The sequence below is a fragment of the Oreochromis aureus genome, linkage group 8 (assembly GCF_013358895.1).
Source record: "Oreochromis aureus strain Israel breed Guangdong linkage group 8, ZZ_aureus, whole genome shotgun sequence".
Lineage (NCBI taxonomy): Eukaryota > Metazoa > Chordata > Actinopteri > Cichliformes > Cichlidae > Oreochromis > Oreochromis aureus.
The window spans coordinates 17995243-18020870 of record NC_052949.1 but is presented as its reverse complement, the minus strand read 5'-3'; the positions used below and the strand labels follow the sequence as shown (position 1 = coordinate 18020870).

General features: G+C 38.6%; 1 protein-coding gene across 2 annotated transcripts; it reads right to left on the bottom strand.

The window, feature by feature from the left end:
- On the bottom strand, positions 1-23740 carry LOC116326580 (receptor-type tyrosine-protein phosphatase H-like). Of its 2 annotated transcripts, XM_039616607.1 has the most exons (16): positions 23561-23740; positions 22493-22715; positions 22001-22249; positions 17258-17515; positions 16829-17059; positions 15458-15718; positions 15206-15299; positions 15074-15127; positions 14804-14885; positions 14547-14637; positions 14370-14446; positions 14057-14191; positions 13774-13896; positions 13414-13574; positions 3054-3189; positions 1-2478 (listed from the first exon to the last, which is right to left on the bottom strand). In XM_039616607.1, exons 1-16 carry the CDS (start codon positions 23621-23623, stop codon positions 2335-2337), a joined length of 2382 nt encoding a protein of 793 aa, XP_039472541.1. In that variant the 5' UTR covers positions 23624-23740; the 3' UTR covers positions 1-2334. The 2 variants fall into 2 exon arrangements, with proteins under 2 accessions (XP_039472541.1, XP_039472542.1); XM_039616608.1 differs by lacking the exons at positions 22001-22249; positions 22493-22715; positions 23561-23740 and adding an exon at positions 17871-17967 and having other exon boundaries at positions 3-2478.
- Positions 23741-25628: the final 1888 nt, after the last annotated feature.

Sequence of the window (25628 nt, the reverse complement as noted above, 5' to 3'; positions counted from 1 at the left end):
TTTTCACAAGCTAAATCTTTTTAAGCATATATATTTAATTTCACACAAAGGTATATTAAAACATACAATGTTTGTAAAAATATAAACACAGAAGATTTTAAATTTAGATGTGCAGTCATGAGCATATTCTTGATAAGCTATTTTAAATTTAATTCTATAATACATCGCAGGACATAATCTCTTCATCACTCCATCTTCTCAGGTAGTTACATTAAACCTTCAATCTATTTCATTTAGGGACCCAAATTATAAGAATAATAAATCAGATATCAATTCCTCATGACTTCTATTGTGACTCCTAAGAAAAATGTGTCTGCTTGTTATATTTTGCCTTCAGGTACCTGTGTGATCTAAGCAGTTAATTAACAGTTGCATTGTCCTGCTCAGACAGACCCTAAAAAACTATCCACGTCCCTAAATGCATCGAGTTTCTGCCATGTGATTGGCTGATTAGATATTTGCATTAACAAGCAGCTGAAGTGGTGTAACTGTGAAGTGCATGGTCAGTGTATGTCACAGTCCGGCTATAGACTAATTTTTTTTCTCAGTTGCAATGTATATACTAAACTGCAAGTGCAATCTCATACGATACATTACAGATACTCCTGCAGTGCAGTCATGTTTTAGAGTCAATGTGGTAATTGTGCTTTTAATGCTTTTAATTACTCCTCTAATAATCACCCCTCTACATCAGCCCACATACAACATTCACAAATTACTTTGTGGTAAACTGTACACTACAATGACTTTAAATTTAACAGGACTGTTAAATGATATTGCATCATAAGTTTTAAAATGAACATGTGTGCTGTGATATTCACTGCATTCTCTTGCCTTTCATTTAAAGGTGGGAAAGGCTACCACTTAAGCAAGCACATCTTGACTCCTTTATCAGAGCCCTCAAACGACAACAAGATCTACTTCAACGAGGCCCACACAAAGATCCTCAATGTAATGCAGACGACACTGGATTCCATGAAGAAGTGTTTCAAGTGTCTGACATAACTTTGTTTTGCACAAGAAGACTCACTTAAACAGTCTAACATTATCAAAGCAGTGTGCTGCACAACATTGCTAAAATGTTCCGTCCCTCCCCCGCCTGACGCTGATAAAAGTGAGCCACTATATCCGGGCAAGCAGCAGTCAGGGCCATTAGAGATCAACCACGAGGCCCCCAAAGCCAGAAATGGAAGTTACTGATAGTAAATTCTCTACTGTGTCCAGCAGTCAGGACCCCTCAGGCAGCAACATCACAGAAGAAGATGCATAAATGGTTGTTTCTGGTCCAGGAAAGAGAATCAGTGACACACTGAAACCAAAACTTAGAAGAAGATGCATAAATGGTGGTGTTTGTCATAAACTGGCTGCGCAGCAGGCAGGAAAGAACCCAACACAGACTAACAGGTAAGACTTAAACTCACAAACACAGCTTTATTGCTGCCGTGCAGGTGATACAAAATAAAACTAAAACTAAACTGGAATTCTGGAACCTAAACATACAGAGAAACACACAGGCAAATAGACAGGCATGAGAATAGAAATGGACTGAGTGAAACAGGCTTAAATACACAGTACAACCACGAGGAAACAGAAAATACATGGGGAACAGAGCTGAGACAAATTAGACATGACGACACCAGGGAACCAAAACTAAACACACTGAACATGGAACACAAGACCTTCACAATAAAACAGGAAATGAATGAATGCAAGACTGACACATGAGTTTGACAGAGGAGTGGAGGAAAGGCAGAGGAAAGGGAGCAAGGGAACACGAGGGATAGAGAGGAGACATGACGGGCTCGGGAAACATAGAATGGAACAGAAGGAGGGAGACAAGACGCAGCGGCTCATACAAACACATAAACACAGACACAGAGAGAGAGACACAGAGGGCAAAGACACAAGGGGAAACCTAATAATCCAAGAACTAAACAGGGAGTATAAAGAAATTCAAAACAGAATAACTGAGACTATAAATGAACCTGAACATAAACCATAATACAAAATATCACTAGAATAGAAGAAACTCAACATGCTGGGTGAAAAGGACCCAGGACCATGACATTTTTAACATTCCCAAGTCATCAGAGAGCTATTTTCTCACACAAAAACAACAACAACAACAACAACTATGATATCACATATTTAGAAGAGATGCAAACTAAATAAGATCTGAAGTGTGCAATGCATATACGGAAACAGTTAAGATGTAATAGTTTGTATTATTAAGTTTAAAACCAAAATATTGGTCAAAGACAAATAGTTTTTCATTAACTGCATAAAAGATTAAGTGCAGGGTTAATACTAGGCGTTTACATTGTGCCGACGGAACTATTGGAGAGCAGTGGCACTGACGTCTAAGCTGTCTGGTGTCTCATACGTGTTTTCGTATATATCCTCATAAATGTTCTCTTCATTCGTGTCTTTTGGTTGCAGACTGTCCATGATGCACTGGTGCAGAAAAATGTACTGGGACTGAAAAGGAAATACCAGAAGTTGTTGGTTATTTGAAATGCAGAACTTCTGCCTGTAAAGATCATAATAGTTTCTTTCAACATTTCTGCACAGTTTCAAAATAAAGCATTCGATTTTTTTTTTATAAACAAAAAGGTCCAATAAGGCTTTGTTTTATGAAAACAAATTTTCAGCTCTCTTACTTAAAAAGATGTAGACATAGACCCTTAGAGAGAAATGCTGGCTCTAATGTCACAAACAGGACTATAATAACATTTCAATCAAGTGTTTTGCTGTAACAAGTGCAATTAACAAACTGGATTAAAAAATATTTTAAGGAGGCATCTGCTGGTTAATGTGTAAAAAGTTTGAAAAACAAAAATTGAACAACAGAAAAAAACTTTCAAACTCATATTTCAAGTTGAAAGGATGGACAATAAGGACCCCAATTTAAAAAACAAAAACAAAAAAACAACTGCATATCTTATGATGACTAAAATGCTGTCTGTTGTTTCACCAGCTGTGGCTATAAAGACATACATGGTTAGCTAATTAAGGAAGTGGTGGCTCAATCAGAAGCAGTTTAATACAGTTACCTCCGTCTGCACCATGTACGGTCGGTTCAGTCTCATCTTGTGTACGAAGGCATTGATGCCGACTGCTTGTTCTTTCTCCAGCTGCTGAAGCAGCACATCCAGGGAAATGATAGTGCCAGTTCTCCCGACTCCAGCACTAAGAGAGACACAAGCGTCATAATAAGATAGCAAAAGGTTTTTAAGGTCACATAGAAAGCTCTCATCACTGTGTCTGTGCCAAAGTTATTATAGTTAATAAAAACTAAACTAGAACATACAACTAGATGTGAAAACAATGTGGAAAACAATACTGTACACAACAAAACAAGCTTCAATAAAATTATAGAGGAAATGTCTTTAATTGTAGTCTTTGTCCCTTTGGTCAAATTGTCATCACAGCCTGCTCAGTGAGGATTTAGTGCATGTGTTTGCAATTTGTAATGTAATATGGACTTTTAAAAATATACCCCTGACAAAAACCCTCAATGTTATCATTATAAAAAACCCACAGAAACTAATGAAAGCTTCAATAAAACGGAACATTTCCAAAGAGTAAAAGCCAAAGTGAAACTAGTAAATGCAAAATGAAACTAAAGTGAGCTGAAAACAAGACATCACGACAGAAAGAAAAACAGATTAGAAAAACACAAAACCTGAACGACACTGTTTGTCACAACAGACACACACTTTTAATCACAGACAGGAGTGTTTGGGAGTGTGGGAAGATACCAACCCTTCACCTGCTCGTAATACGCTGCCTCGAAACATCACATTATATTTTTGCAGTATCAGTCAGACACTGTACACACTATATCTCTGTCACATATAGTAGAATTTATAATGTTGTGGTTAATTGTATGCCTCCTCTTCAGATCCCAGAAGAGGTCTGACTATAACTGTAACACAGCATGTTGTATTCTACAAAGTCACCGGAGCACAATTGTGTCATTGGTGGTATTTATATTTATGAGAATGATCCCAATTTGTCTCAGTGAGTTTTCATAATCTTACGGGATTGAAGGCCCCAAAAGTAAAGAAGTATTAGGATGAACTAGTTGCTCCTAACTGAAGGTCTTTAAGCTCAGCACTTATATAAAAAATGACCTTTAATAAATTACGATTTAATATTAGTAAACTCTTTATGCTGACCAAATTTATGGTCTACAGCTTTTATGTCACTTCTTCTTAACCTAATGTGAATGAGACTAACGAAAGGCTGCCTGGCAAAAAAAGAAATCACCTGGATTTAACCAAGCAAATAGTCAATAGCTTTCCCATTCATAATTACTGCAGTAATCAGTAATAATGTTTTATAATTTTGGCAACCAATAGCTTATTTAACCCTAACCCTGAAGTAGCTTCTCATTTCTTAAGCAGTTATTTCGGAAGACATATCCTGTAGTAATGGAAAATATGTTAGTCCGTTTCAGAAAGGTCAAATTACTGGCCTCCATCAAGGAAAGAAATATAATTGCTGAAACTACTAAAATGGGTTAAGACATTTCCAACACATAAAAAAAATTATAATATATTAAAATAAATATTAAAGGGATTCACGTGGAGCGTTTGGGAATGGCCGCACCATAGAGAGTCTCTGACCCCGTCGCCCTTAGATTTAGTTTTAAAAAAAAGTTAGACGCTCCCAAATAATACACTTCTGGACTGTGATGACTTGCTAGATCAGTGTCCTCGATTTTATTGAAAGACATGGCTACAGGAACCAAGAATAAGCGCGTGCAAACCCGAATCTCCACGATGGCGGTGGGGGAAACTAATGCTAGCAGTGCCAATGTTAGGCCTGCTAGCCAAGAAGAAGGACCAAAGATGGATATAAGCGGCCTGTTTGCAGAAATGACTAAGCTTGGAGCTACCCTAACTAGTGTTGCGGTCGATGTATCTCACATCAAGTCAGACATGGTGGAGTTTAAAAACGCTGTAAGTGCAATCCAAATACGGATGACCGAAGCTGAGGGCCGCATCTCAGATGTGGAAGACAAAATGAGGAGCCTAAGAGAAGATAATGGCAAAAATGCTAAAAAGCTTGAACAACTATGGGCCCGAGTAGACGACCACGAAAACAGAAACCGTAGAAAAAGCAGAGTATGCCCTCTTTCGTCTTAAAACTATTTTCTATGAGGATGGGGAGAAGACAGGCAGGCTATTAGCAAGACAACATAAGCAAATGGACAATCAGAATGTTATTGCAGCAATTAAACAGGATGATAAATTAGTTACATCCTCTTCAGAGATCAACACAATTTTTAAAATATTTTATCAAGATTTATATACGTCCGATAACAAAGTAAGTATGGATCTGCTGAGTGCATACTTTGCTAAAATGAAAATACCAAAAAATTGGGTGCTCTTCCCAGGGTGGTCGATGGCCAAGACGGCTCCGTATTCATTCTCGGCATGGCCCCTTCTCGGGCAAAAGAGCTCACTCCCTTCGAGTTTGCGTTTGCTTTCTCTCTGTACAGAGACGTTCTCTGCACTGCTTTTCCCTCCCGAAGACAAGAGTTCAACTCCTACCTGTCCATCGTACTCGATCTCGCACTACGATTTGGCGGCACCGGCTTCTATTAGTATCACAAGCAGTTCGCTTCTCAGGCAGCTGCTCGCCTCCGGCAGTTTAACCAAGACACTTTCTGGGGCAGTCTCGATCAAGAACTCTACTGTCGGGTCTTTGCAGCTCGTTCTTCTTTCTCCTGTGAGTCGTGCGGTGCCCCGTCATATCCCGCCTCCACCTGTGCCATGCCAGCCCAAAACAACTATCAGCACTCACGCCGTTCTTCCATTTTTACCCGGTCGACCCCGGCCACAGTACCAGGAATTCCCAAACCCACGACTTCCACTCCCTCCATGCCTTTGCTACAAGGTTCAGACAAGTGGGGCAGGCCCATCATGCGCCTAGGAGGCCCTCCATCTGCAATAACTTTAACGACTCCGGCTGTTCCATGTCTCAATGCCGCTTTCTCCACTCTTGCTCCTTTTGTGGCGGCGGATATTCCCAACCCGTATGCCCCCACAACCCCACCGAACCTTGAAAAATAAAAATAAAAATAAAAAATATAAAAAATAAATAAAGAAAATGTTAAAAAAAAGGAAAAAAAAAATGTTAAAAAAAAAAAGTTCCCGGCTCAACCCTCGGCAACAAACGTTTCCAGGTCTCCCTGCCTATTGAATAGCTCTATCGCATCACTCTCCTCCCCCGAACTTCAAACGTCAGCTGCTCTCGCCTTCCCGTCGTTCGTACTATGTTCTTCGCTTAATCCCGCAAGGCCGCGCATATCTCCCACCCGCTTAACTCGTAGCGTCTCCACCGTCACTCCTCGACTCCATCACACTCGATAGCGCTCCGGAGCCGATCCATGTCTCTGGCAACTCCCGCTCGCTAACAAGAACGGCATCTTCTCCTACACCGGTCAGCCATCTACGGTGGCCCTGAAGTGCAAACCACAAAAACAAATCACAAAACGCACAACAAAATGAAAAGCGCAAAAACAAATTGAAAAGCGCAAAAACAAATTGAAAAGCGCAAAAACAAATTGAAAAGCGCAAAAACAAATTCACTTAACGCAAAAACAAATTGAAAAACGCAAAAACAAATTGAAAAGCGCAAAAACAAATTGAAAAGTGCAAAAACAAATCTCTTAACGCAAAAACAAATTGAAAAGCGCAAAAACAAATTCACTTAACGCAAAAACAAATTGAAAAGCGCAAAAACAAAAACCAAACCGGAAGAGGTAGGTACCAATGCTGCAACAACAGGCATCACTGATTGGATGATGGATCCGGTAGCCTTTTGAACCGGAAGTTGTTCTGTTCGGAAGTTTGGTGACTGCGCTACCAACTTTTTTCCACAACTTGGACAAAACATGTTGGCTGTATCCCAATTCAGGGTCTGCAGCCTTAAAGGCTGCATTTTAAGGCTGATTACGTCACAGCGGTGCGCCGAAGGCAGTCCCAATTCAAAGGCTGCTCGAAACGCGGCCCTCAAATTCGGCCTTCATTTCCCTGAATTTTAAGGCTGTGGCGGTGTAGACTTCGTGGCCCAACATATCCCACAATTTATAGCGCGGCAGTCACTGTGGATAATTTTGCCGCAGACGGCAGAAGCGTAGCGGCCGAAGAGTAAACTGTTAAACGTAAATACTGAATATGATGTCACTTTTTTATGTGCAAATGTTTAATAATGAGGAACATTAAAACGTTACTGTTGGCCACATATCGGCAAAGTTATTTGCCATTAGCGATGTTTGTACTTTCAGCGTTTACTTTGTTTTAAAGCATTTAAAATATAATAATACAATAGTTGACCTTAATCTTACAGAGAATGTGATGATTTTAAGGATAATTAAAGTCAGTCATATATCCACAAACACAACAAGCTGAAAGTCAGTGATGCTGCTCGGTTTGCAGTCCTGAATATGACGGCACAAGCAGGATTCACTGCACTGTTAATGTTAGCTATGTTATATTGCTGCCTCTGTTCGGTGGTGTCGAGCCAAACGGACTTTAACGTGTGTTTGAACGAGCTGACGGTTCACTCGTTAAGCTGAAAGAAAGATGCTTTAATCACAGGAGTCACACATGTGTCCACTGTACCATCTGGGAACTCTTTTTGTTTAGCACTCATAATAACACAAACACTAAATCCTCCTTCTCTTGTGCTGTTTTGTAGCAGTGTATACACCTGAGACTGTCACCTGTCTGTCTGTCCTGCACTCTCTCTCTGTTTCTTTCTCTCTGATTGTGGAATAAAAGTATGAACATGTATTTATAAGTTACACTTGTGTTTGAATCCTGCAGCTTATCACACATTTGATTTCCATGTGTGACAACTGCAAGTGTCCAGAGTGAGGACAGACTGAGGGACCCACTGCTGCACATCATCTGTGAGGCTTTGCACCCTGATGATCCACCAGGACAAACTCAGCAGTGTGTGAGGAAGAGGGGAGGAAGAGCCAGCAGCAGCGACAGATGGGGAGAATAGACAGACTGTTCCTGTTTGTGAAGGACTGCTAGAAACATTTAAAATAACTAATTGTCTGTCCTGAATCAGTCTTATTAGGTAATGTTCAGATAATTTGATCATTCCAGTGTTTTCAGTGTGGGAGAAAGTACTCAGAGCCTTCAAGTTACACACTATGAAAGGCAGCAACAAGTTTAATATTCAGAAACCTAAAGTATGTATCAGCAGCAGAATGGAGCTAAAAATAAATGTTTGTTTCAGTTCTATGAAGCTTTGAGTATTTTGGATTAGTAGTACTGCTGTGTTTGTTGCATCATATTGCTGTAATTGTTTATATGCTTTATATATTCTGAGGTAAGTTGATCTATAGTGTTACATCATATTCTATAAGGATGTTATGTGTTTGTATACTTTCTGCCCAGTTTGACCCATTTAGCAGAAGTCAGCCTGTTTATGGCTCTGATATCTATTCTGTATGACTTAAAGCAGTTATGACATGGTCTGATTTTCTCACCCAATAAAGGGATATTTAATATATCAGTCTACTCTTCATTCTATCAGACAGTTATCACAGCTCGTACATTTTCTTTTTACACATATATGTAAGCATTGAGCCAAATGTAATAATGCCAACGTATTAAACGAACAATATTTGTCTCTTACATATAATACATCTATATATAGACTGTCAAAGATACTTGAGTGTCTTTGAGTGAAGATTTAAGGTGATAGGACATATAAATAACTGCAACTTGAATCTTTACTGAAGCTCAGTATTAGACAGAGTTCACTCACATGAATTTCACTCACATGTGCTGTACCAGTGTTACCTGCACATGTGATGTGACAATAGAAGTGATTTGATTTGAGAGTTCAAACTCACTGCTGTAATAACTTATGATTAATATAATAACTATGATATTGGCCATATCATATTTACACTGACTTTAGTCTCATGAACAACATTAGCTAATTGTTATTTACTAGCTAATCTTAAATGACTGTTCAGTACAGATATGAAGGCCAGCAATCATATTTTACAGTCCTGTGGTCTCAGCCTCAGATACTTATTAAATCACACAAAGCTCGTGTAGAAACAAACACACGAACAAAATATGTTCTCCTTCATTTCCGTCAAAGCTGTATGAAACGTTTCCAGCGGTTGGTGTTATGGTTGCTAGGCAACCTGGGCAGCGCGACGGAGGCTAGACCGTCCCATTTCACAAGCCTCGCACTCCGGCCTTAGCGTTTTTAAGTACGCGGCCCTTGAGGATCGTTGAGGCTGCGTACTTTAAGGCTGCAGACCCTGAATTGGGATACAGCCGTTGACTGCTCTTTCTCATAACCAGGTTCGGCAGAACAACTTCCGGTTCAAAAGGCTACCGGATCCATCATCCAATCAGTGATGCCTGTTGTTGCAGCATTGGTACCTACCTCTTCCGGTTTGGTTTTTATTTTTGCGCTTTTCAATTTGTTTTTGCGTTAAGTGAATTTGTTTTTGCGCTTTTCAATTTGTTTTTGCGCTTTTCAATTTGTTTTTGCGTTTTTCAATTTGTTGTGCGTTTTGTGATTTGTTTTTGTGGTTTGCACTTCAGGGCCACCGTAGCCATCGCACCCCGAAGACACTCAGCCCTGCACAAGCGCCGCCCCTTCTGCCGGCTTTGGGGGTTATTACAATGGAAGGTGGTTCTCCTCAGCTTGGCCTCCCGAGTCCCGCCATTACATCCACGAGCGGTTCCTTCCTTCTTCAGCTGTTTCCGAAACCTTTCCGGCCATTATCGCGGCCTCCCCCGTGGCCTCGAATGGTCAAGAAGATCTGTTCTCGATCGCTCTGACAATCTCCCCGTAGTCGACGTAACCAACAACTCTCCTTCCATCATGCCTCCATGCAGCGGCCCCCTCATCCAAATTCTCGGCCCCATGCAGGGGCCACTCCGACTCCGGTTCCTCCTTTTCAGCCATGACATTCGAAATCTAAACCCTAGCATCGTGGAACCCAGCAGCGTCTCCAAGTAGCAATATTAAATAGTCCCTCAGCCAGCGTGTCGTCCACCTACGGGACCGTTCGTAACACGCCCCGTTCGTTCTACAGTAACTTCAATCTCTCCTTCCCGTTATTCAACACCATAACCGATCCAGTTTAATACCTTACGCCTTCCGGTTTCCGCGCATAAAATTCCCACGATAAAGACATACCTCAGCAGCATCTACTTCTCCGGCAAACTGCTCTCCGAGTCCAGCCACCCTATAACTAGATCATGGTTCTTTCACGCATTCGTCAAGCGCTCTCGTCATCCGGGATTTCTCCCAATCTCTTCTCTAGCCATTCACTCCGTATCAGTGTCGCCACTTCTGCCTTTCGCTAGGAATCCCCAACCACATAACCAGCTCCTCATCCGTTGGTCATCACAAGCCTACCGTTATACATTCGTAACAATCTCCAAAGACTTCCAAAATCGCCCAGTCTTCACTTCCGCAGGGGATGGCTTCTTTGGGGGTTCTGCCCAGCCCGGGAGCCGTCGCCAGTTCCCTTCGAGGCCTTCCCCAAACCACAGCACCAGTTCATTCTCCCTCATCCTTCTCCGCTCATCGTTCAGAAGATGTGGTCCCAGCTGAACCCAAATATTGAGGATATTATAACTAACAGTATGGGAAAAATATTAAACAAGATCAATAAAAACTTGGGTACATGGAGTAAACTAAATTTGACATTGTGAGGAAAAGTAAACACAGTAAAAATGGTTGTAGCACCACTCATCAACTATTATACAGGAATGCTGCCTATGTGCATCCCGCGACGGATGTTGCAAAGCTACAATAATATGATAAAAGATTTTCTTTGGAAAGGTGGTAAACCCTGTATTAACATTAATCGACTGTCCCAACTCAAAAAAGTGTCAGGTTAGGCTGTGTGCAGGCAGGAATGGTAGACCCAAAGTGCAGATACACAGAGGGAGCAATCAGGGAATGGGCAACAGGAGGGAAACACAGCTGGGGTAAATCAAGCCTAACGGGACAAGGGGAAGCAAAACCAGATATATTAACATAAGACAGGGACCTTCAAAATAAAACAGGAAACATAACACAGATTGAACTTACAGACACAGACTCACAGGCACGCACTGTAACAGAGGGAACAGAGACATGGGACCAGGGCAGACACAGACACTGACTGGACACGGGGATATAGCAACAAAGGATACACAGAGACGCGAACTAGACAAGGGGATACAGCTGACAGGGGAGACAGAGGAACTAGAGAAGACAGAGACATAAACCATAAGACAGAACTCAAAGAAACCAAAGACTAGAAATTATAAATAATATAATAAACTGAAAAACCCTGGGTCAACGACCCAGGCATCCTAACAAAAAGAAGGGGGACTAGCCCTGCCCAATATAGAGTATTGGCTAGATTAGTTAAACATCGGACAGGGAAAAACAATATAGATTGGATTTTAATAGAACAAGAGCTTGCATCTCCATTCACACCAATTGATATTTTATCACAAAAAGTAAATAATCACGGTAAGACGCAAAACCCTATTTTGAAATTTTCGAAAATGGTATGGTTGGAGGTGCATAAGAAATATAAACTTGTGCCATATGTACAAAAGTATGCCCCTGTGTGGCATAATCCTAAAATTAAAATTGGTAAGCAGACTGTTTACTGGACACAATGGCTAAGAAGAGGTATCAGAACTATTAGTGACCTATTTGAAGGGGGTGTTTTCATGTCGTATGAGGATATTAAAAATAAGTTTTGTTTGGAGGGTAACGGTCATTTTTGGAAGTATTTACAAATAAGAAACTGTTTAAAAGGAGGAGTTACAATAACACGTGAAAGTAACCCGATAGAGAATTTTATGCTACTACCCCCATTACTATGCACAGCTGCGAAATGGTATAATATTTGCCCATGGATTAAAAATAATATAAATAAGAGCCTGAAAAAAATCTGGGAAAAGGATCTAGGGTGTACAATGGATCAAGGTGCATGGGATTCTATATTGTCGAACAATGGATTATACATTAGGGAAGCTAGGGGGAAATTTATTCAATATAAAATTCTTAATAGATATTATTATACTCCTTCAAGGCTGTATAGAATGGGGATTGGTAGAGATGACTTGTGTTGGAAATGCCAACAAGGTAAAGGTACTCTGATACATTCCCTCTGGGAATGCCCGCTGGTTTTTCCAGGTTGGAACACTGTATTGAATTATTTGCAGGGGTGGACACTTTGTAACTTGCCCAGATCACCTAAATTATGTCTACTAGGAGACAAAGGAGAGGTGCCACAATTAAATAAACACCAGTTTAGAGTGTTAAGTACTGCATTGGTAACATCTGCCCGTATCATTTTGGAACACTGGAAGGACTCCCATATTCCAACGCTTAAAATGTGGAAAGAAAGAATGATTGGGAACGCTGCTTGCGAAAAGATGTTGGGAAAGTTACATCATGTGACAGAAGCTGCAGCTGAACAGTGGGACAACTTTTGCACCTACACATCTACCTGACTTGGACATTTGAGCTTAATGCAAGAGATGTTAAAACCTCACTGTTTTTGTTTTGTTTTGTGTTTTGTTTTGTTTTTTTGTTTGTTTGCTTCTTGTTTTTGGTTGTTGCATTTTTGTATTTGTTGTTATCAAATGCCAAATCTAATAAATACTTGAATTATAAAAAAATAAAATAAATATTAAAATCTGGAGGGAAAGTAATGAGCCATCATCTTTTGAGACTAAATATGGTTGCAAAATATTCTTGAATGATTGTGATTTGAGGTCACTTAAATGTTTGGTGAAATCAAATCATAAAAAACAAAACAAAACACAAAACTATTTGACTTGCTGTCATCACTCAGTTCAAAAAACAGCATCCGTGTGTGTGCGTGTGTGTTTGCGCATGCGTATGTGTGTGTCTGTGGGGTCATTAGTGATAATTCAATAGGATAGGGACCATCAATGTTGAAAACTATATACGTGTTTTAGAGCAACACTTTCAGAAAAATATCCCAGAAGTCCTGCAAGTGGCCCTTTTACCTACTTTTACCTTCTTTTACTTTACTTTTATTACTTTTAGTAGGCATTTGGAGGACCTCAGGGATCTTAGGACCATTCACTTTTATAGTTTAGCTACTCAGTTCTCAGATGTTTGTAGGCTCTTAAAAAATGATGCCACATTTCGCTGTCCCAGCTTTATTGACTTGTGTTACTGCCATCAAATTTAAAATGAGCTGATATTTATTGTTGGAATTTGGGTTGTAAGTGATGTGATTTTACCTAAGTTTGTTGAAAAGATCATCTAAAGTAAAGGCGGTCCAGTGAAGTATTAGAGTGTGTAGCTGGGTGGATATTGTATAAAAGCAAACCTGCACCCATGTAAAAGAAAACACTTATTTCGTACCTGCAGTGAACCAAAGTTGGTGCTTTGCCCCCTTCTCTCTCTATGTGCTGTCTCACCAGTCCTCTGAACTGGATCAGGACCTCTGTGCACTCTGGGACTCCATGATTAGGCCAGGCAGTAAAGTGGAAATGTTTAACTGTCCGTTCTTCTGAGGTTTTTCTCTGTGAGGAACATTCATATACAGTTACTTTAGGTCTATGTCTTGATATACAGCATAATATTTTAATTATCAATCAACCAATATTCTTTTAAAACCAACATTAACAGCTAAAGCCAATAATGTTTTCTATGAATATATTTTCTAGACTTAGTTAGTATCATCTACACACACACTCAGAAGAAATAAGTAAGTTTTTATACATCTTTTAGGTTGAATTCTCTCAGCGTCCAGTTGGTCTCCTGTTGCTCAGATCTCATGGTGACCAACAGCTCTCCATAAAGGCATGGCTTACTGTCTGCAGGCCAGTATTGTTCACACTTGGTCTAGAAAAATGAACAAAAAGCAACAAAATACACGTACAAAATGTATATTAATCATAGATCTTGATCTGTTCTTTGTGAAGTAACCAGTATGTTTCCTCCTGACAACCACTTCCTTGAAAGACTAGCAATAAAACATTTTAAGATTTTCCTGAAGACTTACCCGCCCTCCTTCAATGCAGTTGGTTACCATAACGATCCTCTTAACTCTTTGTTCCCAAATCATTCTCCAGAAATCATTAACAGTAGAGGGCAGAGGGCCCTGAGTGGCAATGTACTCTCTGTTACTGCTGTAGCCCTGAAAAGCAGTGGACAAAGTTAATATGTAGACTAATTTAGCTTGTATATCTTCTGCTCGTTATAAAAATGAAAAAAGAAAGCCCATGAAATCACACAAAGGTGCTTGTTTATATGCTCTCTGTATGGTGAAGTTATAAAGAGATCTTTACTGAACTTTATCTTAATGTAACACTTACCGGCATGTAATTGGCATTGATATAGTCTGAAATTCCATCAGGATCTGATGTAGTTAGCTTCACACGACACCAGTCATCTAACATGAGAAAATAGGTGATTTAACTCCAGTAGAGCTGACATAGACTGCTAGAATGAGCTCACAGCAGCATGGTTCAACAGTCAGAGGAGAGACTCACATGGCAAGACGTTACTGAAACGATTCTTTGCTTTGTTTTCAGGTAGATTAGCAGTCTTTCGTGTCTGGTCTGTTCCAACAGGAGCGAGGCACTGCATGAACGTAGCAGATAACAAAGCATGAAAGTGAAATATTGGTTGTCATAAAACGAATAAAACGGTAAGATATAAAACAGTAAAGACACAAAAACAGGTTTGACACAAAAACAGGAACACAGAGAAGCAGAAGAGGAAAAAAAATCTTGATGTTTTTATGCACCTCATATTCCTCGCTGAAGCCTCTGTTCTCATCCAAACTCAGCTGATGGAAGTGGTCCGGAAACTTTGCAGCAGGAATAGATCTAAAAATAAATAAATAAATAAAACATAACAAAAGTAGAATTAATCTTACCTTTGTTTTGACCTAATGAAATAATAAAAATTAAACAAAGTACTTGGCATTGATTCCCTCTCAAATGTATTCATTAATTTTGCCTTAATTAATGTTTTTCTTCATTGTGGGTCATTGTCATTGTAAAGAAACACTTACTTGCTCTGTGTGTTAGATACTTTGGATCCACCAATGAATGAAGACTTCTTTCTGCTGCAGGATTCAAGACATTAAATTTGATAAATATCATGATCTAATTTACTTTATTCTTGTCAGTGAAGTGAGACCCACCTAATAATATCTGGTCTTTTGAGGAAAATGAAGACAACCAGAGCGACCAGGAGACCAAAAAGAAGCACGCCAAATACGGACCCTGCAATAACTCCTAAAGGGAGCAAAAGCGTAGTTAACAATGAAGTTTAAAAGTTTAGAGGTTTATTTTTACACTTGAGTGAAATGAAACAATTTGTAATCAAGTCAAAGTTGAAAATACCGTATATTGTTATGAAGCAGTAACATGGTAATGCAGTTACTTTTACTCACCCCTTGGATCAGCCTGACAGTAAAAAACATGCGGTTCAGAACTCCTCCTCAGCCCAGACAGTGAAGTTACAGACACCTTATATTTTTTGGCAGGTTGGAATCCATCGATTATGATTTTAGTTTCAGGACTAGCTACTGTGTGAGTCTTTCCAGTCACATTCACCTCCGCATTAGTCCACTCGCCCTCTGGGTCTGTCCATTTAATAAGAACAGAGTATCCAGCTGCCCAGTACTCACAGTGAGCATTTAGATTAGGAGGAACTGAGTAAAACAAGAAAAAGGTTTTACAATCACAACTAAAGCAGAAAATATATGACTTACAGTAAATATAATGAAACTTTTTGTGCTATAAAATAGAGTCTTTGAAAAGTGCCTGTATTTTAAAATTAGTTGTCAACTAGAAAGATTATTTGCCTTATGTTTAATTCAAAGAAGTCCTCTTATTTTAAAAATGTTATAATTTTGGGGATTTTCATATAAAAACTAAAAATAAAGACCTCAACATTGCCACATTAGATATTGAAAGAAATACTTATTTTCTGCTTCAAGCTTTTTAATTTCTTGAGCTAATTAATCAGAACGAATTGGTCAGTTAATATTAAAATGATACCTGGATAAAGCTCATATATTAATACTGAATCATATTATATAACTGTGATAACCTGTGGTATGTAGATGGTGAATAAAATGTGTTTTGCTGCAATAACCTTTTTCAAGATTAAAAAAATTGAATGTAAGGGAAACTTTTTGTGCTATAAAAACTGTGTGTATGAAAAGTGCGTGTATTTTAAAATTTGTATTAAAGAAAGATTATTAGCCTTACTTTTAATTCAAAGCACCCTCAAGTACCCTACAGTCTAAAAAGTTTATTATAATTTATGGGATTTAAACATAAAAATTAAAAATGAAGACCTCAACATTGCCACATTAGATATTGAAAGAATTACTCATTCTGTAAATAATTATAAATAAAAAAGAACCTGTAGTAATGATTCATCGCTCAAGTCACAAAAATGCAAATAATTTCAGCCTTGCTGCCTTACCCTTTTTCAGTTATTGAGATTATTTATCAAATTAGGTTAGTTAATAATAAAATGATAGTTAGTTAAAGCTCATATTTTAATACCAAATCATATTATATAACTGCGTTAACCTGTGGTATGTACATCATATATAAAAGGTATTTTGCTGCTGATTAAAAACCAAATTTAATCAAATTAAATCAATTCACACATCATCTTCCTATAAACAATATGACTGAATACATTAAGATCTTAAATACTATTTTATAGATTAAAAATAAGCTAGTCCTTCAAATTATTATTTTTTTAAACGCAGACATGTGTTGTTCTAAGACAGATTTGTACTCACGAATTGTTAATTTGTGTTCACACTGCAGGAAAACTCTGGAAGACTTTTCATAGACAAGAGATATCTGATAGGTGGCACCAGGGTAAAGTCCAGTAAATGACACATTTTCACGTCCATCACTAACATAAACGTTAGATAAATTATGGGCGGTTGCGGTCGAGAACAAGCCTTCAATCTTTGCTTTGATTGATGAGTTGGTAACTTTCCAGTCTGCACTGGCACAGTCTATGGCTGAAATGGATGAGAAAATAGTTATACGCAAGAACCTGATTCTTTTTTTTTTTTTATGTATACAACTCATTGAAAAGAAGACCAACTGAAGTGATTCAGACTGCAGGCTCTTTGTCATTTTACACATGGGACAAAATTTCCTCCTCATACTGAAAAAGTTATAAAAGTCTGACAGAGAGATGCTATTGTTTTTTTTACCTGTTACTGTGAAATTCGTATAAGGAGTGCTCCTGAGTCCAGCGAACACTGTGGTTAAGTTGAAATCATACTCTGTTCCAGGCTGAAGAGATGTCACTACTTTTCTGATTGTATCTGAGGAGACGTCTGACACATTATCTGACACACGACCATTGATTTGAAGCTCGTATTGCCAGTCTTTATTCATGTTCTCCCACTCTAGAGTTATGCTGTTAGTAAATCGTTCAGTCACATTGACCCAAGGCACCACTGGTGGAACTGAAAGAAAAAGGTTGAGAAATGTTTATTCCTCGTCAGTGGAGGAACATGTACAGCAGGTAAGCAGTGTGTTGCAACAGCTGTTAGAGAGCAAACTCTTTGTAAAATCAGTGAAGTGGGAATTTCATGCTAGCTCTGTTTCTTTTCTGAGCTACATCCCTACAAAGTCAAAGCAATAGTTGAATGGCCAACTTCTTCAACTTGCAAGCAACTACAAAGGTTTCTAGGGTTCGCTAATTTTTATTGTCGGTTAATAAAAAACTACAGCCAGGTCACACTCCCACTCAAGTTTTCCAATGGTCTCCCGAAGCCCAACAAGCGTTTTCCCACTTAAAGGACATATTTTGCACTGCACCTGTTCTCGTCCATCCCGACACCTCCAAACAGTTTATAGTGGAGGTGGACGCCTCGGATATTGGTGCTGAGACTGTCTCAGCGATCACACAGTGTGCTGTCTTCTCTCAGCGGTTCAGCCCCGCCGAGAGAAATTATGACATGGCAAACCATGACTTGCTGGCCATTAAAATTGCCCTTGAAGGGTGGAGACACTGGTTAGAGAGATTGGAACAGCCTTTTTTAATCTGTAGGGGAGACCGGGGATAGTTGTAACGTGGGTCAGTTGTAACACTTCCAATTTCTCCAATCAGGGCTAATTTTCAAATGATGTGACTCATCCTGTGCATGCCCAATTCAGTTCTGCTATCACATGTGAAAAATCAGCACATTTTGTCAAACACAGACAATTTAATACGGAAAAAAGTAATTTTTATGCCAAAAAGTAAGTTTTTCTACTTTATTTCAATTTCTAATAGCATTATCTGCTTTGCAGTTAAATGCATCATACTTAAATTATGTTATTTGTATGTCTATGGGGATATATTCTGTGTAGGTCTTTAGTGCTAATGTTTTAGCCGTTGGCTGTAATGTTAGCTAGTTCATGGCTATAGGAGTCTGGGTTAGTTGTAACAACAACAGTCTAGGTTAGTTGTAACAATAATGCAGATGTTACAACTTACCACACTATTACGTTAACTTATATTAAACAAGTTGGGGCAACGACATCAGCAGAGACTGGTCGCCTTTGTATATGCGGCTAATGCCATTGGCAACACAATTCCTCCACTGTTTGTGTTCCCACACATACATTATGCAGACCACTGTGTCAGAGGTGGACCAGTAGGAAGTATTGGTAGTGGAAATAAATCAGGATGGGTGCAAGAAACAGATTTTCTCATCTTTCTGAAGCACTAAACCACACCAAGGAAAGCCATGATAAAAAGTAATGGAATTGCGATGCTGGTGCACAACTAAATTTTTTCAGCTTCATTGTTATGTTCAAAAGTTGGTGCAAGAGTTGTAGGTTATAATGCCCACTGAGCCAATGAGGCCAAACTCAAGGAAGACCAACCAAAATTAATGAAATATTCAGTTGCAGAAAATTCCATCATTTGTCTTTTTTGGGGGTTGGAATATGTTCAAAAGCTAGATTTCTGCATTCTGTCACACACACATACAGGGAGTGCAGAATTATTAGGCAAGTTGTATTTTTGAGGAATAATTTTATTATTGAACAACAACCATGTCCTCAATGAACCCAAAAACTCATTAATATCAAAGCTGAATGTTTTTGGAAGTAGTTTTAGTTTGTTTTAGTTTTAGCTATTTCAGGGGATATCTGTGTGTGCAGGTGACTATTACTGTGCATAATTATTAGGCAACTTAACAAAAACAAATATATACCCATTTCAATTATTTATTTTACCAGTGAAACCAATATAACATCTCCACATTCACAAATATACATTTCTGACATTCAAAAACAAAACAAAAACAAATCAGCGACCAATATAGCCACCTTTCTTTGCAAGGACACTCAAAAGCCTGCCATCCATGGATTCTGTCAGTGTTTTGGTCTGTTCACCATCAACATTGCGTGCAGCAGCAACCACAGCCTCCCAGACACTGTTCAGAGAGGTGTACTGTTTTCCCTCCTTGTAAATCTCACATTTGATGATGGACCACAGGTTCTCAATGGGGTTCAGATCAGGTGAACAAGGAGGCCATGTCATTAGTTTTTCTTCTTTTATACCCTTTCTTGCCAGCCACGCTGTGGAGTACTTGGACGCGTGTGATGGAGCATTGTCCTGCATGAAAATCATGTTTTCTTGAAGGATGCAGACTTCTTCCTGTACCACTGCTTGTCTTCCAGAAACTGGCAGTAGGACTGGGAGTTGAGCTTGACTCCATCCTCAACCCGAAAAGGCCCCACAAGCTCATCTTTGATGATACCAGCCCAAACCAGTACTCCACCTCCACCTTGCTGGCGTCTGAGTCGGACTGGAGCTCTCTGCCCTTTACCCCTCCAGCCACGGGCCCATCCATCTGGCCCATCAAGACTCACTCTCATTTCATCAGTCCATAAAACCTTAGAAAAATCAGTCTTGAGATATTTCTTGGCCCAGTCTTGACGTTTCAGCTTGTGTGTCTTGTTCAGTGGTGGTCGTCTTCAGCCTTTCTTACCTTGGCCATGTAATGGTAAATGGTAAATGGCCTGTATTTATATAGCGCTTTACTGGTCCCTAAGGACCCCAAAGCGCTTTACATATCCAGTCATCTACCCATTCACACACACATTCACACACTGGTGATGGCAAGCTACATTGTAGCCACAGCCACCCTGGGGCGCACTGAGTATTGCACACCTTGTGCTTTTGGGCACTCCAGTGATGTTGCAGCTCTGAAATATGGCCAAACTGGTGGCAAGTGGCATCTTGGCAGCTGCACGCTTGACTTTTCTCAGTTCATGGGCAGTTATTTTGCGCCTTGGTTTTTCCACACGCTTCTTGCGACCCTGTTGACTATTTTGAATGAAACGCTTGATTGTTCGATGATCACGCTTCAGAAGCTTTGCAATTTTAAGACTGCTGCATCCCTCTGCAAGATATCTCACTATTTTTGACTTTTCTGAGCCTGTCAAGTCCTTCTTTTGACCCATTTTGCCAAAGGAAAGGGAGTTGCCTAATAATTATGCACACCTGATATAGGGTGTTGATGTCATTAGACCACACCCCTTCTCTATACAGAGATGCACATCACCTAATATGCTTAATTGGTAGTAGGCTTTCGAGCCTATACAGCTTGGAGTAAGACAACATGCATGAAGAGGATGATGTGGACAAAATACTCATTTGCCTAATAATTCTGCACTCCCTGTATAAGATTGTATTGTACTGTACTGTGTTGTACATTAGACCTCTATATCTATATATTGTTTTAGTGTACACTAAGGGCAATGGGAGTATTGCAATTTCAAATTCAAATTGTATGATCTGTACATATGGTTTTTGACAATAAAGCTGACTTTGAATTTGAAGATTTTTTCCTTAAAAGTTTTATATGTATTTGCTTTTATAAAACCATTAACAAGTCAAAAGATTTACAAATGTAAAGATATATATACATATATAAACATACTTGTGCACCCACATAGACACACATCCCTAGTGTGAAAATAGTATGTGAGAACACTCCATCAAAGCCGTACCTCTTCCCTGTGCTTTACAAAAAACATTTTTGTACCTCTTTTTAATCTGAGTCATGCTGGGACATTGCTTTTGTTCTTTAGTTAATCTGTTCCACAGCTTCACTCCACACACAGACATGCAAAAACCTGTGTTGTATGGATACAGGGATGTTTTGAATGTAATTTCCCCTTCAAATTGTAGCCCCTTCCCTTTTAAAAAACAATTTTACAATATTGCCAGGAAGTCAGTTGTTTATTGCTTTATACACAATTTATGCAATGATAAAATTAATGGGATCAGTGAATTTTAGAATTTTTGATTTTAAGAACAGTGGATTTGATCTCTGTTACCAGTAATATAAATTATCCTTATTGCCCTTTTTTTGCAATATGAATATTGATGATAGCAACAATTTATAAGTATTGCTCCAAACCTCTGCACAGTACCGCAAATACAGTGAAATCAGTGAACAATAGACAATGTTGAGTGATTTGTGGTCTAGAATGTGTTTTACTTTACTCAATATTGAAATACTTCATGAGACCTTGTTATTTAAACTAATATATGAGACTTCCAACTTATTTTATCACCTGTTATCACACCAAGAAACTTGACTCCATGAACTCTTTCAATTTCCACACCATCTATTTAAATCTTAGCTGTTTCCTAAGAGGACACCATTCATGTTTGCATGTCTGTAAGTACAAGCATCTGTACTGGTTCATGTTGTAGAGAAGCATCGATTGTGGAACATTTTAAAGGACTATGACTGCTTTAGATGTTTTTAATCTGTTAACCTCCACCAGGTTAGCAGTAACCAGTCTAGAGCTAGAATAGAAAATCACACAAAGAAGAAACTTTAACAATGCTCCGAACAAAATCTTTTGTCAATTTGGTCTATCTTTCTTGTATTTTGTGTATGTTTTAGTTAGACTGAACGTTTTGTTCAGTGCTCACCAACCTGTCACAGCACTGAATCCACTGCTATTGAGTCCCCCAGACACGGTGAAGAGAGTGAAATTATAGTTTGTTCCAGCAGTCAGAGAAGTGACCACATGTACTATGGGTCCTTCTTCAGCTTTATTAATAGCTTCTGTTATATCACCATATTGCAGGATGTATGTTGGGATGTTGCTAACCTTGTTCCATGTCAGAGTTATACTACTCTCATTTTGTGTGGTCACATTCACTCTGTCAACATTACCTGGAGCTGGAAAAGAAAAGAGGACACACAGTGGATTTAGTTACAAAAAAGTTTAAAAAAGAACAAGAACTGAAGCACTGATTATGCTGCTTTCAGTCCTTTGTACCACTGTGCCTTTTGTTACATCATCAGGAGCTGTGATGAGTTGAGAGTGGTGTTCACCTTTTACCACAATAAAAACCCAGAATGACATTCACTTCAGTTTCACTGATCACCAACAAAAGTCAAAGGATAGTGTTTCATTCTTACAGGCTTTTGCTGAGGTAGATTTAAGCAGAGTGGGACTGTGTATTTTTTGAGCCAGTGGAATTTGTTTTTGTAGCCTAGGAGCCAGTGAAGTGGTTTTTTGTATTGTTTGACCCATGGGAGTGTTTTTTTGTGTTGTTGGTCTTGTGGTTGTTTCTGTTTTTGCTGCACTTCCCTGTCCTGCTGTCACTGTTGCTGTGATTATTGTAGTGGAGTCAGTTGTACCCTAAAAACACAAAAAGAGTGAACTACAAAATTTAAAATCTGTTAAAATAATTGCCATTGAATCTCCAGTTAACACAATGCTTAGCAATCTAACAAAGCAATATTATATCATAAACATTTTGTGAACAGAAGCATGACTGGCTGCTCAAAGGAGTATTACTTAGAAATATTCTCCGAGGATTCTGCTTTATAAGAACAAAAACTTCCATATAAAAAAATGATGTGCAGGAAACAAATAAGTCAGTGTCAAATTATTTTAGCATTTTATGTGTCAGCTTCTATCAACTATAGCAACATCTAAACCATAAAAATGTATTAATTAAATATTTGCTTTCCCTAAAAACACAAATCATATTTATTATCATATTGTATATTATAGCTACAGTTACTTAATCACTGTTCTATAAAATATCTAACACATTTCTCCTCAGAGATGCTGTTTAAAATTCCACATCTGATTTGATTAAATCATTAAGTCTGTATCGTGTAAGTGTTTAAGATATTGTTGAATTTAGTTTTAACATATTTCCTCCTTCATGCTCTTTTTGTTCTCAGAGGAAACGGTAATAAATTGGTGTTGCAAAGAAGGAATAAATTCGTGTTTCAAAATCTGGAAAAGTCCAGAATTTTCATGCTGTTTAACACGATTTTGTTGTTTCTGCATTTCTGTACAAACCAACATTTCACAAAACATAACTATAGTGTTTAAAATACATAATGAAGCATGTCATGCATTTAGGCTTCACTGTGGTTTTGACTGCACTGTTTCCTTTTGTCGAGGGTAACCTACACTGAGCTTCACTATCTGATCACCATCAAAGTGAAAGGTAAAAAAAAACAACTTACCCAAAGTAGACTCAGGAAGACACAGAGCAACAAGTGGTCTGAGATAAGAGATAAAAGCTTCATCGTCTTCAGGACTCCTAACTGGCACACATTCTTTGAACTTGTTCAATTCCTTTTTTTCCCCAAGATAACCTTTTCTTTTCAGCACCTCTGCTGGTATGTTGGTAACCACACGTAAGCTTGGCAAAGAATTTCTCCAACCCTGCCCTGTAATAACTTTGATTCAAAGTTGTTGACTTTTAATCCTTAACTACATCCTGCTCTTGTAACCTCTGCTCCCTTTTCATATTGGCAAGTGACTACATAAATAGCTGCTTCTCCTTTCTGGCCTTGTACAACTACAGAGACCTTTGTCACACCTGTTACTTACCTGTTACTTCCTTATTAACGGTCATGCTGTGCTGCTTGTCAAAGGTACGTCAATCAAGATGTGGCATGTAAACATTTATGAGAGGCAAATCAACATTTGCCTCTCTTACATTTGTGTACAGAGGAACTTATCCCAAAAATGCACTTGCTTCTGACACAACACTTGAGCAAGAGCGTAGGGATGAAGAAATTATCATGTCAGTAGTAATATACCTGTACTTTTTTCCCCCACAAATAACAGGTATCCCTTTAGAAATAAACTTTTCTTGTGATACCTCTAAAAACCACATATTCTTAACTAGCCACAATAACACTGTATCGACCCCACAATGTTCCTTTAATGCAACAATCCCTATAATTATCTATTAGTCACACACTGTAACAGTAAGACTCAATGATTAGACAGAGGGGGTTACAGGTAGGGCCCCAACAGTCAGCAAAACAAGTCATAAAAAACAATAAAGGTTGTTTCCTTAGCAAAAACATCCGAGGACACACACCCTAATGTTCACATAGAAAGGTGCACACGCCTAACTGTACCTCTATAGTTTCCACCTTTTTCTTTACAACCTGCTCTTTATCTCTGCATCTCAGAGGCCAACTGAAACCAAATCCACCTATATAAAAACACCCCATCAGATACACAGTATTTTCCTCAGCACTTCACAACTGCCGCAAGGTATAGCGTTTTAACTTTTTATCTTTTCGGATCCCAGACACAGCGGTGTGAGGTAGTTAGCACACAGTTTGGACATGTAGAAAACATCGTTTGTTTGGAACACATCAGCAGAGAGGTAGAATTCATCGCTGTTCATAAGAGTTTAATTTAATCAAACCTCATTTTACGGATCTAAGTGGCTCCTCATCACTACCCAATTCACCATTTTATTTAAATATCTGAATTTTCAGAATGATGATCCAAGCAGGACACAGACGCTGCTAGTTTTAACGCACCAGAATGCAAATATAAATAAAAGCCTGACTATCCTGACACACTGTAAAAACTCATCTATAGAATTTACCCAATAAATCTGAGGTAACAATTTGCATAGCCTTTTTTGTGGTTGGTTTAGTTCAATATATTGTGTATAAAATAGCTTCAATAAAAAGCTATGAAATACTTAATTAAATTGGGTAAAATTTACCCCATATTTATGTATACATTCAACAGCTACTTACTCATTGAAATTAGGTAAAATTATCTCTTGTTTGCTAGTTGGTAATACCTGATAATTACTAATAAAATTTAATTATTATCAGTTGATAAACATTACCTATTCATATAAGGTAAAACGTACCCCCCCAAAAAAGATATTCAAATGGTTCATCATCTCAATGTTTTTATTCCATAAAAACACAGAATAAAGTGTAACACAACAGCTAATGCAGACAACACTTTCAAAGGCCACTTAGTCCATTATAAAAGCCAAAAGCACAGAAACTCTACAAGGTTGTTTCTGTGCATGTACGTTATCAAACATATGTATAAATAGAACAGAACACTAACACCAACATTCAATAGTTTCTGTGGTTGCTGTCAGAAGAAAAATTACAGCTCCATCAAGCTATGTCTGGACAAAAGATCCTCTGGGAACAAGAGGGGAAATGTGTGTGCATTGCATAAGCTTATTTTTGAGGCCGTGGACCTTGTTCAGTGGTTTCGCCCAGTCAAGTTCCAAAAACAGTTTTTGAAAAGTGT

Excerpts from the sequence above, each read along its gene's own strand:
- LOC116326580 (XM_039616607.1), bottom strand. The coding sequence starts at position 23,623 with ATGAAGCTTTTATCTCTTATCTCAGACCACTTGTTGCTCTGTGTCTTC. Across the intron at positions 17,516-22,000 it reads TGGATTCAGTGCTGTGACAG|TTCCACCAGTGGTGCCTTGG; the intron begins GTTGGTGAGCAC and ends TTTTTCTTTCAG. Across the intron at positions 15,300-15,457 it reads CTGTCAGGCTGATCCAAGGG|GAGTTATTGCAGGGTCCGTA; the intron begins GTGAGTAAAAGT and ends TGCTCCCTTTAG.